The 12,465-nt window shown below is 43.9% G+C and overlaps 1 protein-coding gene across 2 annotated transcripts in view; it reads left to right on the forward strand.

The window, feature by feature from the left end:
* The window catches only part of LOC106568039 (sacsin), a 35,933-nt gene extending 23,997 nt beyond the window's left edge, over nucleotides 1-11,936 (forward strand). The window contains exons 6-7 of one of the 2 annotated variants that reach the window (XM_045692280.1): nucleotides 54-142; nucleotides 252-11,936. In XM_045692280.1, the coding sequence (XP_045548236.1) occupies nucleotides 54-142; nucleotides 252-11,257 (11,095 nt within the window). In that variant the 3' untranslated portion in view covers nucleotides 11,258-11,936. The remainder of the gene's footprint in view (nucleotides 1-53; nucleotides 143-251) is intronic. The other variant, XM_045692279.1, reaches the window with a different exon arrangement.
* The last annotated feature ends 529 nt before the right edge of the window (nucleotides 11,937-12,465 follow it).

The following is a 12,465-nucleotide window of genomic DNA, read 5'->3' on the forward strand; positions in this document are numbered from 1 at the left end:
TCCATGCCTTTTTTTCATTTAACAATTTACAAGTAAGTCTTCTCATCGTTCAGAGTGCTGCTGCCAGGTTGCGAAGCCCTGTTTCTGCCGGATGATCTCAGCGACACTAGCATCCACCATTTGAGGCAACTAGCTAAAACAAGTAAGTTAATATATTGTACAAATTCTGAAAGGTTTTGAATATCATATAGAATTGCAAATACCTGCATGTTTTTTACATGGTTATTATTGCCATATCTCTGTAATTTTAGAGAGATTCAAAGTATTCAATGTGGATGCTGACATCGTGGCTACATTTGCCAAGAAGAGTCTCCCAAAGGACTGGGAACAGACAGGTGGTCATGTCACCTGGAAGGTAGGGAGTGGCCAGCACCCACCCTTGAGGTGGCTCAGAGAGTTCTGGAAATATCTCAACACTCACTGGAGATATCTGAGATGTTTTGAAGGTATGCCACTGATACCCATCGAGCCTCTTCACGATACTAGCCATTCAGTCAAACTTGCAAGACTACAACAGAATCCAACCATAATTTTTCGGAAAAGCATCTTACCAGACAAAATTGAGAAAGTGATAAAGAATGTTGGGGGAACAGTGGTGAACAGAGATGAGTGCCTGAAACACCAAGATCTTGACTCGTATGTACTACCACCATCGCCTCAGAACATTCTACAGGTGTTCATGAACTTAGATGCCAGTCAGGTCATCAGTGGAATCAGGTCTGCTCCTCACCATGAGAAAGAGGAACTCAAAGCCTACCTATCTACTCTGGATTCTCTCAAAGTCCAGAAGCGAGATCTGCTCTCAAAGATGCCTCTCTTCCAATCAATGGCCGGAGAATACGTTGCCGCCCAATCCAAACAGGCAGTGGTTCTGAGTTCCACCCCAGCTCTCCCCACAGAGCTCCCCATGCTGGATTCCATTGTCCGGTGTGTAACTGAGGCTGATCGCAGGCTCCTATTGTTGCTCAAGGTTGATCTCCTGGATACCGCCCAGGCGGCCATTTATTTGGTTGATGGAGTTGAGAGGAAGTCTTTCAAGAAACACGAGACTGAGAGAATCATGACCTGGATTTTACAGCATGGCCGTATCCTCTTCTCACAGAATGGGACCTTGTACAGAAAATGTAAGGATTTGAGCTTCATCGAAGTAGATGGAGAATTGAAGAAGACTTCCAGTATTTTCGATCCAAACAATAAAACCTTCCAAGTCCTTTTTGAAAAAGATTTTTTTCCTCCAGCTGTGTTCACCCAGACTCCAGAGATGCTTGACGGCTTAACACGTATTGGATTGCAGACAAAGGAAATTGAAGTCTCAGCAGACAACGTGTTGCATATTGCCACCCATATTGAGAAATCACGTGTTCACTCACAAAGGGCTTTCAAAAAAGCAGAAGCACTTCGAAGACTATTGAATGACAATGACCTGCTTTCCCAGTTCTCTCATCAGCAGCTGCATCACCTCTCACAGCTGCAGTGGGTCCCTTGTGAGAATCCTTGCATCACGAAAGAAAAGAACAAGCGGAAAAGTTTCTACAAGCCAGAGGAGATACGACATTCGGAGTACAAAAGCATTGTAGGGCATGTCATGCCTCTTACTGGAGAATTCAGTCAGAAAGTAAGCAGCAAACTGGGTCTGTTTCGCCTCCCTCCTGCTGAGAAGGTTATGGAGAATGTGACATTGCTGGCAGCTGTGGCCCAGGCAATGACAGATCCAGATAAAGATGTGGAGTTTAAAACCAAGCTGCATAGCATTTACAAATATATGCAAAATCACATTCCTGCGGTCAGGGAAGTGATGAAGAAGGGATGCATACCTTGGCTGTGGATCCACAACCATTTTGTTTTTCCTCGTGATGTAGTCTTGACCTACCCACCTGATTTGGATCTGAGCTCGTACATTGAGAGGGTGACAGATGAATTTCTTCCATACAACACCTTGCTGACAGAGTTTGGAGTGAAGACATCACTGTCAAAAACAGAAATAGAGGACATCCTTCATGACATCAAACGGACCATTGAAGAAAGGTCCCAACCATTTGGCGAACCCTCAGAGCTGAAAGTGTCAATAGCCATTCTGAACTGGATGTGGAGAGAGAAGGAGACCGTCGGGGTCAATATCCCTGTGCCGGTCATGGCAGGGAGTCAGAGATTCACCCTGCAACCGTTGTCCAAGACAGTGTTTTGTGACATAAGCAGAATCAGTCTGGAGGATATACAGCACAACCAGGAGGAGATTCATGTCATCCATGAGGAGATTTCACCGGCGACGGCAGAGTGGCTGAACATCCCGTTCCTCAGCACCCGGATCCTGCGTCCAGAGTTTATTGGAATAGAGCAGTGTGGGCAGTCAGAACCCATAACTCTGAGGATCAAGAACATCCTGAAGGAGTATGACGAAGAGAATGACATCTTCAAAGAGCTCATTCAGAATGCAGAAGATGCTGGAGCAAACACCTGTAAGTTCATGGTGGATTTCAGAGACCACAAAGACCCAGCGGACAGCCTCATAGACCAAGGCATGTCCCTCTGTCAGGGACCATGTCTCTGGGCCTTCAACGATGAGCTCTTCACTGAGGATGACTGGAAAAACATTGTCAAACTCGGATCTGCCTCAAAGGAAAACAAGGTTGAAAAAATAGGGAAGTTTGGGCTTGGATTTAATGCTGTGTACCATGTGACTGATATTCCTTCAATCCTCAGTGGCAAGGGGCTTCTGATACTTGACCCAAATGTTACACACTTGCAAAAGCACATACAAAACAAAGCAAATGCTGGAATCAAACTGGACGTATCTCGGGAGCAGCTTTTGCACAGGTTTCCTGGACAATTCAGACCATATGAACGCATTTTTGATTGCAATCTTTCAAAAAAGAGCACTCAGAAATTCTTCCAGGGAACGCTCATTAAACTACCTTTCCGGACACGAGAGGAGGCTGTCAAGTCACAAATCAGTGGAAATGTGTATGACAGCGATGACATAGTGAAATTTCAACAGAAACTGGTCAACTCACAAACTCATCTCCTCTTTCTGAAGAACATCAAGACGGTATCTCTTCAAAACCTCCCGAGCGATGCTTCCACTCCTCCTCAAGACGACCAAATTGAGACGCTCTTCACTGCCACCAGAAAAGTTGTGAGCACAATCAAGATTCCAGAGGACACTCCTCCAGGAACGATGCAGAATGATGCTCTGAAATCTCTGATGAAGCATTATGCGAAATGCCAAGAGGTCATTGACTGCCATAGAGCCAACATAGCTGAACTAACTCAACAACATTGTGATGGATCTGATGTCCAGTTTTGGCTTCTGTACAATTGCTTTGGGACACAAAATTCTTTACAAATGGTCCAGACAGACAACAAGCATACTGTGTTCTCCTTGCCAATAGGAGGTGTTGCTGTACCATTAAACAAAGAACCACAGACTGGGAAATGGGTCCCAGGAGACACCAAACTAGTTGGCCAGGCTTTCAGCTTCCTCCCCCTCTCTGTTGCCACAGGGCTCCCGGTGAACCTGAATGGATCCTTTGCTGTAACCTCTAATCGGAGAGGTCTGTGGGAGAGTGGAGTGAAATATGACTGGAATAGAGCTCTCCTGCAGGATGCTGTTACAACTGCATATGTCACTACACTACTAGTGTTGAAGAATATGTCAAAAAATGGAGACCTTCAACGTTACCAGTACTACACCTTTTGGCCCAATGAAAAGAATGTGAGCAAGACTTTCAAACCCCTGGTTGATGAATTTTACTTCGCCATCACTCAGCACTTCTCTGGCAAAGCTCTGGAGCTCTTCAGTGATGGGAACAACTGGTGCTCAATGTGCAATGCCAGATTTCTGGACCCAACAATTCAAGAGGACAAAGCTGTAGGAGAGCTTGCAATGAAGGTTTGTCAAAGATATCCAAACACATCTTATCATGTTGTCCCACTGCCATCGTGGGTGAGACAGAGCTTCATACAGACCGGCTTTGATACGATTCTAAATCAGAGAACATTTGATTGGGAAACATTTTACCAAAATGTGGTATTCAACAACCTGAGCACTATGGACCAGAAGAGTAGGAACGCTCTTGTGCTGCATGCTATTGACCTGAATAACGATGCCATTGACAATCTACTGAGGAGCTACCCATGCATTCCTACAAAGAAAAGTGGACAACTCCAGTTCATCAAAAAACTTGTGAATCCCCCTGGAAAAGTAGCATGCTTGTTTGAGCAAGAGGAAGGACGGTTCCTTGGGGGGACCAAAAATGACTTCTGTTCCTCTAAAAGGATTCAACGTCTGTCAGAACTGGGGATGCTGAGTAACCAGCTCCCTTTGGAGGACATCACAGAGAGAGCAGAGACCATTGCCAGCATTTGGCAAAAAGAAAAAGGGAAAGCATACAAGCATCTTCAGTGCATCCTGGAGCTGATGAGGGACTCCTTACAGGATGAAGCCTCGCCTCACTGGGAGACTCTGAGAAACATAGAGTTCATTCCAGCATGTGCTCCAGTGAATACATGGGAAGGTAAAGATGGAGCAGTCAGGCTTCAAAAGCCTACTGACATTTACAGTGACCGATGTCGCCATCTAGTTGACATGACACAGTCTGTGGTAGACTCTTCAAATTTGAAAATACACAGTGATGATGCAGTGCTACGCATACTGGGACTTTGTGAAAGCCCTTCACTTGAGACAGTGCTTCAGCAGCTGCAGGAAGCATCCAAGCACACAGAAACATTTGACAAACCGATGCTTTTCAACATCGCCCTTGAATGCTACAGATTTCTGAGTGAATGGCTGCATGATGAGAAGGAATCCTCAGCCATTTTTGAGAGGGCACACTCATTCCCATTTATCCTGGTTGAAGACAGATTTGTGGATGTAAAATCTGTGGCAAAAATTGAGAATTTTGAGACTAAACCGTATCTTTATGTCCTTCCACCTGCCTTGTCCAGTTTCAAAGAGCTCTGGAAATGTCTAGGCATCCAAAAGCAATTCACACCAGAACAGTTCCATGGTGTACTGCAGAAACTTAGCCAAGCCTATGGAATCAACCCACTTTCCAATAATGATCTAGAAACTTGCCTGACAATAATCCTAAGGGGATTATATAAGGCCAAAGATGAAAACCAAAATGATGGTCTCATACCTGATGAAAACCAAGATGACTGTCTCATACCTGATGGAAGTGGTGTTTTGAAGCCATCTAACCAGCTCTATTTTAATGACAGCCCCTGGATGGAAGTGTCAGAAGATGTCACTTTATGCCATAAAAATATATCTCGTGCCATTGCACTTTATTTTGGGGTGAACACAACAAGACACCACACACTGCAAAAGCATTCAGTAGAGAACTTCTCACCATTTGCCGAAGAGTTCGGACAACATGAGGAACTGACCGTCCGCATTAAAAACATAATTGCAGCTTATCCCTCAAAGAAGGACATCCTGAAGGAGCTCATACAAAATGCTGATGATGCAGAGGCCACAGAAATTCACTTTGTTTTGGACAAAAGAAATCACAGCACGGAAAGAACATTTGGAGAGAGATGGCATCCTCTGCAAGGCCCTGCACTGTGTGTGTACAACAACCAGGTATTTTCTGAAGCTGATCTGAGAGGCATTCAACAGCTGGGAGAAGGTGGAAAGCACAACATTCCAGGGAAAACTGGAAAATATGGACTTGGATTTAACTCAGTCTACCACCTGACTGACTGTCCTTCGATCCTAACCGGTGACAAATGGCTCTGCATATCTGATCCCAATCTGAAGTATGTTGAAGGTGGATCACGAGAATCACCTGGCCGCAAGTACACTCTGAAGAACGAATTGAAGAACACCTTCATGGATGTTTACAATACATTTCTCCCAAATGAATTCTCTCTTGAAAAAGGCACCATGTTTAGGTTGCCTATCAGGACGTGTGCCATGGCAAAAACCTCAAAGATATCAAACAATGTCGTCAATGACAGAGATATTGATGAACTGTCTTCAGCTCTCCGTGAAGACCCCGAGGGATTGATTCTCTTCTTGAAGAACATCAGGAAAATACAGTTCCATGAAATCAACACAAACACAGGAACGCTCAGAATCACTTTCTCGATTGAAAAAAGTATTTCTGAGAAGAGTCTTGCAGAAAAGGTTTATTTTCAAAACCACGTACAACAGTCCCTGTTGTCTGATGGACCAACAACACCACATGAAGCCATTTACAATGTCAAGATTTCATCATCTGATGAAAGGCAAAGCCAGTGGATCATTGCAGAGCAGTTTGGGTCCTTTAAAGGAAACACTGATATGAAAGGAGAGACTGGCAGAGTTCCCCAGGCATCTTTGGCAGCATGTGTAAGCTCTCATTCTAAACAGGATGACTTCAGTGGACAAGTGTTCTGCTCCCTGCCCTTGCCTGGTAAAACTGGACTTCCAGTCCATGTAAACGGACACTTTCAGGTAGATTCTTCCAGACGGGCACTCTGGAAAGAGGATGGGAAAAGTTTGAAGACTGATTGGAATGAGTCTCTGAAACGGAACATCATTGCCCCACTGTATGCTGGCCTTCTGAATTACATCTGCAACCTAAAGAAAGTGAAACCCATTGCCATACATCTTATTAATTCTGTCCTGGACAGCTCCTACTTGTCCTTCTTCCCCACAATTACCAAAGACATTGGCCAAGATTGGCATGAAATGATTAATGAAGTGTACAGGTCAGTCAATGAAAAAGAACTCTGTGTTGTTCCGGTACTACGCAGATCAACTTGTCAAGTCCAACCCCAGTCAATGACACACCTGACAAATGTAAATGAGTACACTGTTGACTGGTCAAGTGTGAGAAAGACAGAACCAACTGACACACCTCATTTAACAAGCATGGAGAACAGCATCTTAATTTCTATTTTAGAAGATATTGGAATGCAGTTGGTTCCTTCATCAACAAAGATGACAGAAATATGGACCTGCTTCAAAACAGCTGGAGTTGATGTGGAAAGAGTCAGTCCTTTGACGGTGGGAAACTACCTGAGGAAGAAACCACTGAATGATCCAACTCAAACTGAAAGGGGTTTACCTCTACCCATTGGGCAGACTTTGATCAGAGACAAAAATAGATGCTCCAAGCTCTTGGAGTACTGTATCAAAGATGTTGTACTTAGCAAGAACACTTCCAGTTCAGAGAGCGAACTTCAAATAGCTGCTAACAAAAAACATTCCACATCAGTCAGTGGACTTCCACTCCTTCTCACTCAAGATCAGATTCTCAGAGTGTTCGATCCTGAGTCTCCCAAGCTTCTGTCAACATTTTACAGAATGTTCCATGGACATCAAGAGGATTTTGCTGATTACAAAACCAACTTCAAACATGTTGAGGTTCTAGAAGATGGGAACTTTCTTGAGAAATTGACAATTCCAGTCACAGCTAAGTATTTGAAACCTATACTTCTGCAACTCCTTCAAAACTGTGAAACTGATCCACACTGCAGTTTACATGTACCAGACAAGACGATGCACTTATGGCTGAAAGCGCTTTGGAAATTCTTTGATGGTCAAGTCAAATTAGCAGCTAAGAAGGGTGAAGGTGATAATCAGGCTCTTAGGGCCATCAAGGAGTTGTTCTCTGACTGCCCTATTTTGCCAGTTGTGTGCCCAAGACTAAACAACAAACATGTTCTCCAAACAATGAGGAAGATGTCCAGTGTGATTGACGTTGAATCAAAAGAAGACATGTCATCTATCCTCCTGAAACTTGGTCTCATGAAAATAAACATTAAATTCTTCAGACATTTGGTCCAACTGCTGTATCAACATCTACTCCCTGAGCTCTTGAAGACAAGTGACGGCAGTGCTGTGTTAGACCAAGTCCACCAGCTGGAACATTCAGAGTTTTGCCATCTGTCTAGTGATGAGTTGATTAAACTACTACAGTTTCTGCAGTCTGGGATGTGCTCATCTAAAAACAGACATGGCTACCAGAGAAAGCTCAAGTCATTGCCATTATTTGAAACCATACAGGGTAGACGGCAGCGGATTGATGGACAACAAAATGTATTCATCCTCAAAACAGAGTTCAAGGAAAGCTTTCCAGATTTGTACATGGCAGATGACAACAACATCTTCCTCAAATATAACTGTGAAAATGAGAGCTTGTCAGAAAACCTGAGCATTAAAATCTTAAGTGATTTGGAGTACTATGTACAGTTTATTCTGCCTTTCCTACACAAGCTAAACGAGAACCACATTATTCTCTCTGTCCAACTGTTGTTGTTGCTACAATTAAAACCCAACTACAAGTACCATGAAAAAATCATCTCTACAATGAAAAATGTGAAATTCATTCGGAACATCCATGGGAATCTGCAGATGGCCTCTTACTACTTTGATAAGAATGAGAAGTTGTACGAAGTCATGCTGCCGCAAGAGAGATTTGTGCCAGAAAGCTTCTGGAAAATATTCCCAGATGGAGGGATCATATCTCATAAGGTTCAAGCAAGGAAACTGCTTGAAGAACTTGAAATGAAGTGCACTGTGTCAGATGAGGAGATAATTGAGTTTGCTCATAAAATTGAATTGGATGCCAAAGTCACTGCCAGCCTCCAAGAGCTGAAACTAAAGTCGTCTACATTGTTTGAAACTATTTTGAAAAGGGATGTCGAAAAGCTAGCACCAAACTTTCTCAAAATTATTTCTGACATTAAGTTTGTTTTTCCTGTGGAAATTCAAAAGAGATTGTGCAGCTACCACCAGTCATTTGCTGGAGAGAGGACTGTAGTTTCAATCAGAGGTTGTTTGCTTGGAAAAGATCTCCACAAGTCCCTGATTTGGACAACCATGCCAATACTGCACTTAAGAATGTGTATTGAAAAGCATATAACAATGATGAGAGAAGCAGGCGCTGTTGAACAGCCTCCTCCGGAACGTGTGATAGAGAACCTCAGAAACATCTGTCAGTCACCATGCCAAACTCCTGACTTGGTTGGAACACGAGCTGAAGTGTTCCGGACATCTTACACCTATCTACAAACAATAGAGTTTGACCCCAAGCTGTTGTCTGACCTCCCTGTGGTGCTGGTGGAAGAAGATTCTACTCTTGTAAAGACCAAGAAAACAGCTCTGGTACTGCCTCACGACGTGAAGTTTAGGCCATATTTGTATTGCATTCCTCCAAAGGATGTTAGGTATGCAGAATTCTTCAAGAAAATTGGCGTCGAAGACGAGCCTACTGCAGAGCAGTACTGCAACGTGCTACAAGAAATCCATGCAGATTCCACCGACAAGCAAACCCTTCAACCAAATCAGGAGGAAACTGTGAAATGTGCTGTAGAGCAGCTTTTTTGTCTGATTAGGAATTTGGAAGAAAATCAGTTGACCTCAGAACTTCCCAAGGCTTTGTATCTACCATCAACAGATGGCAGACTGTACCCTTCAGACTCTCTGTATTTCAACGACACAGTCTTCCAGGGTAGAAGATTGGAGGGTGCTCTTAAAGACTTGAAACTCCTGGAGAAACTGAGCAACTGCCATTTAGGGTTCGACAGGTATGGGCATCATAAAATGCTGCAATTGTTGCCCCTGGAGATACGACCCAAAATGCTCTCCCACACTGTAGTAGAGAACATGGTGGAATCGAACATGCAACTGTGTGAGTACGGGGAGGGCTGCGAGTTCAGTGGATGGTTTCAGGCACATCTGTCCTCTGCTCCTTTCAGGCATGGTCTGGTTTGTCTCATTAGACAGCAGAAAGAGGGCCAGGTATCACAAGGCGACGCTGCCACCATGTGTGAGACAATCTTTGGCAGCATTGAGATCACCTGCTGCAAGAGCCTTGAAACGGTGCTTTGGCTTGGCCAGGAGCTACTGAGTGGCACCACTGCTGCCACACAGCTGTATGTCAAAAAGGGCCAGCAAGGTTGCACCTTCTACCTGAAACACAACGACGACACAGCCCACAAAGTGAAGAGTGAGGTCATCATGAGACTGACTTACGAGATTAATGTCCTTCTCAATAACATTCTCTGCTCAAACCTCCTGCTAGTTCTGGGACACCTTCTCTCGTGTGATAGCATGGAGGATGTCAAGATGGCTCTGGAGCAGAACGGTATCCATAACAGTGCCGATACTGGTAGCACCAATACCGAAGAATCCCTGAAAGTACCGCCAGAACCAGGAAGTCCTATTCCTGAAGAGTGGCACGACACCCTGGACATGAGCTACCTCAACAACTATGAAGTTGGGGAATACGTTGGCTATAAGAAGACGGCAGAGGAGGAGCATTGGTGTTATGCATTTATAGTGGAACAGCTGTGTGTACCAACAGGCCAATCAGGACAGAGTGCCCACAGATACAAAATACAAATTGGGAAAGATAAAGTAATCTTAGTCAGTGCCCTTGATCTGTACCAATTTAAACGGGAAAAGAAGCCTTCTTCCACTGGAGTAACTTGCATGGAACTGGTACAACTGGCAGAATCTGTTCCACGGTCATCATCAACAAGGGTCTTGCCACAGTCTTTGGAAGAAGCTGAAAAGGACATTGAGGATTGTCTGGCAGAGATCTGGACTCTGTCTGCAGAAGAGAGACACAAGGCCATCAAGCGCCTCTGGTTGAGGTGGCACCCAGACAAAAATCCAGACTGTCTGCAACTTGCCACAGAGGCATTCAAGTATCTGCAAAACAGAATTGAGGATCTTGGTAACAGCAGGACGGGGAACCAATCATCCCCGCAATGGAACACAAATTTCCGAAACTTCTACAAACAGTGGAACCAGGAAGCTCATCGCCACCGGCGTGACAGAGAGAGGTTCTTCAGAGCAAGGGGCCACAATACCAGATACAACTTCTATACATATCATGGAAATGTACCACAACCCAATAGAGCAGAGGCTCAGCGCTGGCTCAGTCAGGGACAGTGTGATCTAGCTGCTGCTCACAACGACACAGGAGGCAGGGCCACAGAGTGGACTCTGTTCAAGGTACATCAGGCCGTGGAGAAGGCTCTCATAGCAGCCGAGTACAGAAGACATGGACAATATTCCAGCAACATTTCCATCTCCATCCTGGCTGAGCGGGTGTCTGACTACAGTCCCAAGTTACACACTCTACCCAGCATTGTGAGCAAACTGAAACAGCTGGGAGTCGACGCCAAGACCACTCAATACCCAAACTACCACCCCTTACCAAACATTCCCAACAAAATGTTCAAGTGTGAGAATGAAACAGAGGTACTGGACATGGCATCAAAGCTTCTGTGCAAAATAGAAATGTATATTAATTGATTCAAGACAGCCTGCATATGTTTCCATTGGGCACTGATAGAAAACAAACGGTTGATTATTGCATCCAGTTCTTTTAGAAATGCCCCCCCCAAAAAAATTCTAAATGCTATTTGATTCAAATTAGAAATGCTAAATGTATATTTCATGTTGAGCTTGTGCTTAGCTGCAAGTATATTATGATCATTCAAGTGGTTCAGTAATTATTTTTAAGAATACATCGATTTAAAGGAGAAATTGTTTTTGTTATACGTCACAAATACAGTAAAATGTTAATTTTTCCACTTTATGTTGAAGATGTATTCTGTTCTAATAAATGTCAAATATAAATGTGATTTAATAAAGTAAAGATTGATCATTCTCTGCATCCTCTGACACATTACAGTATTTAGTCTCCAAGTAAAACAATGATCAGTCATCTGATAAAAGCATTTTATTTATTAAGAAACCATGAAAATAATGACAATGAACCATATCAGACAAATGCATGTCAACTAACAGAATGTGCTCTGAAAATATCTCCTGTATGAACGATGTCACCACTCATCAGAAAAGCACAGTCTGGTAGTGTGTGCTTGGTTGTCTCTCGGTAGTAGCCAGCCCTCCAGTGTTTATGCAATACAAAATGTTTTGTTCTGTTGTCTTCATAGAGAAACATGTTAGTCTGGGGTTTCATTTGAATCATCTTCAGTCTCTTAACACACGTCTTCACCATGACCCTATGGCTGGAGCCTTTATCTGGGATCCAACAATAATAACTTGTATAACTCTGTATATACAACAGGCTGCTGCCTGGGCCCACGCGGTGCACTAAGGATACAGAGGAGTCTTTACATAGCAGATATAGCATGGTGGATGGTAGGGGAACAAAATGTACTTAGCATTACATGCAGCGATCCAGACTGTTTTCCACTGGTGGCACCAGCCCAACTGTCACGCTGGTGTTTTTTTTATTTAGCCCAAATGACGGCGTGCCGTGTAAAGGCACGGGGATGAAGACCAAACAAACACACAGGGTTGAAACCCAAACAAAAGAGCGAGGAGTACCTTGAATAAATAACACGCGCACAATGATTAACACACAGGACGAGACCTGTAATCATCTGAGCAGTCCACAAGGGCACGAAAGCCCAAAACACACAGCACAGGTACTCACACGCACCAACGGACATTGTAACAATAATCGCCCCCCCAATGGAAACCAAAGGGCA

This window comes from Salmo salar, chromosome ssa13 (genome assembly GCF_905237065.1).
Source record: "Salmo salar chromosome ssa13, Ssal_v3.1, whole genome shotgun sequence".
Lineage (NCBI taxonomy): Eukaryota > Metazoa > Chordata > Actinopteri > Salmoniformes > Salmonidae > Salmo > Salmo salar.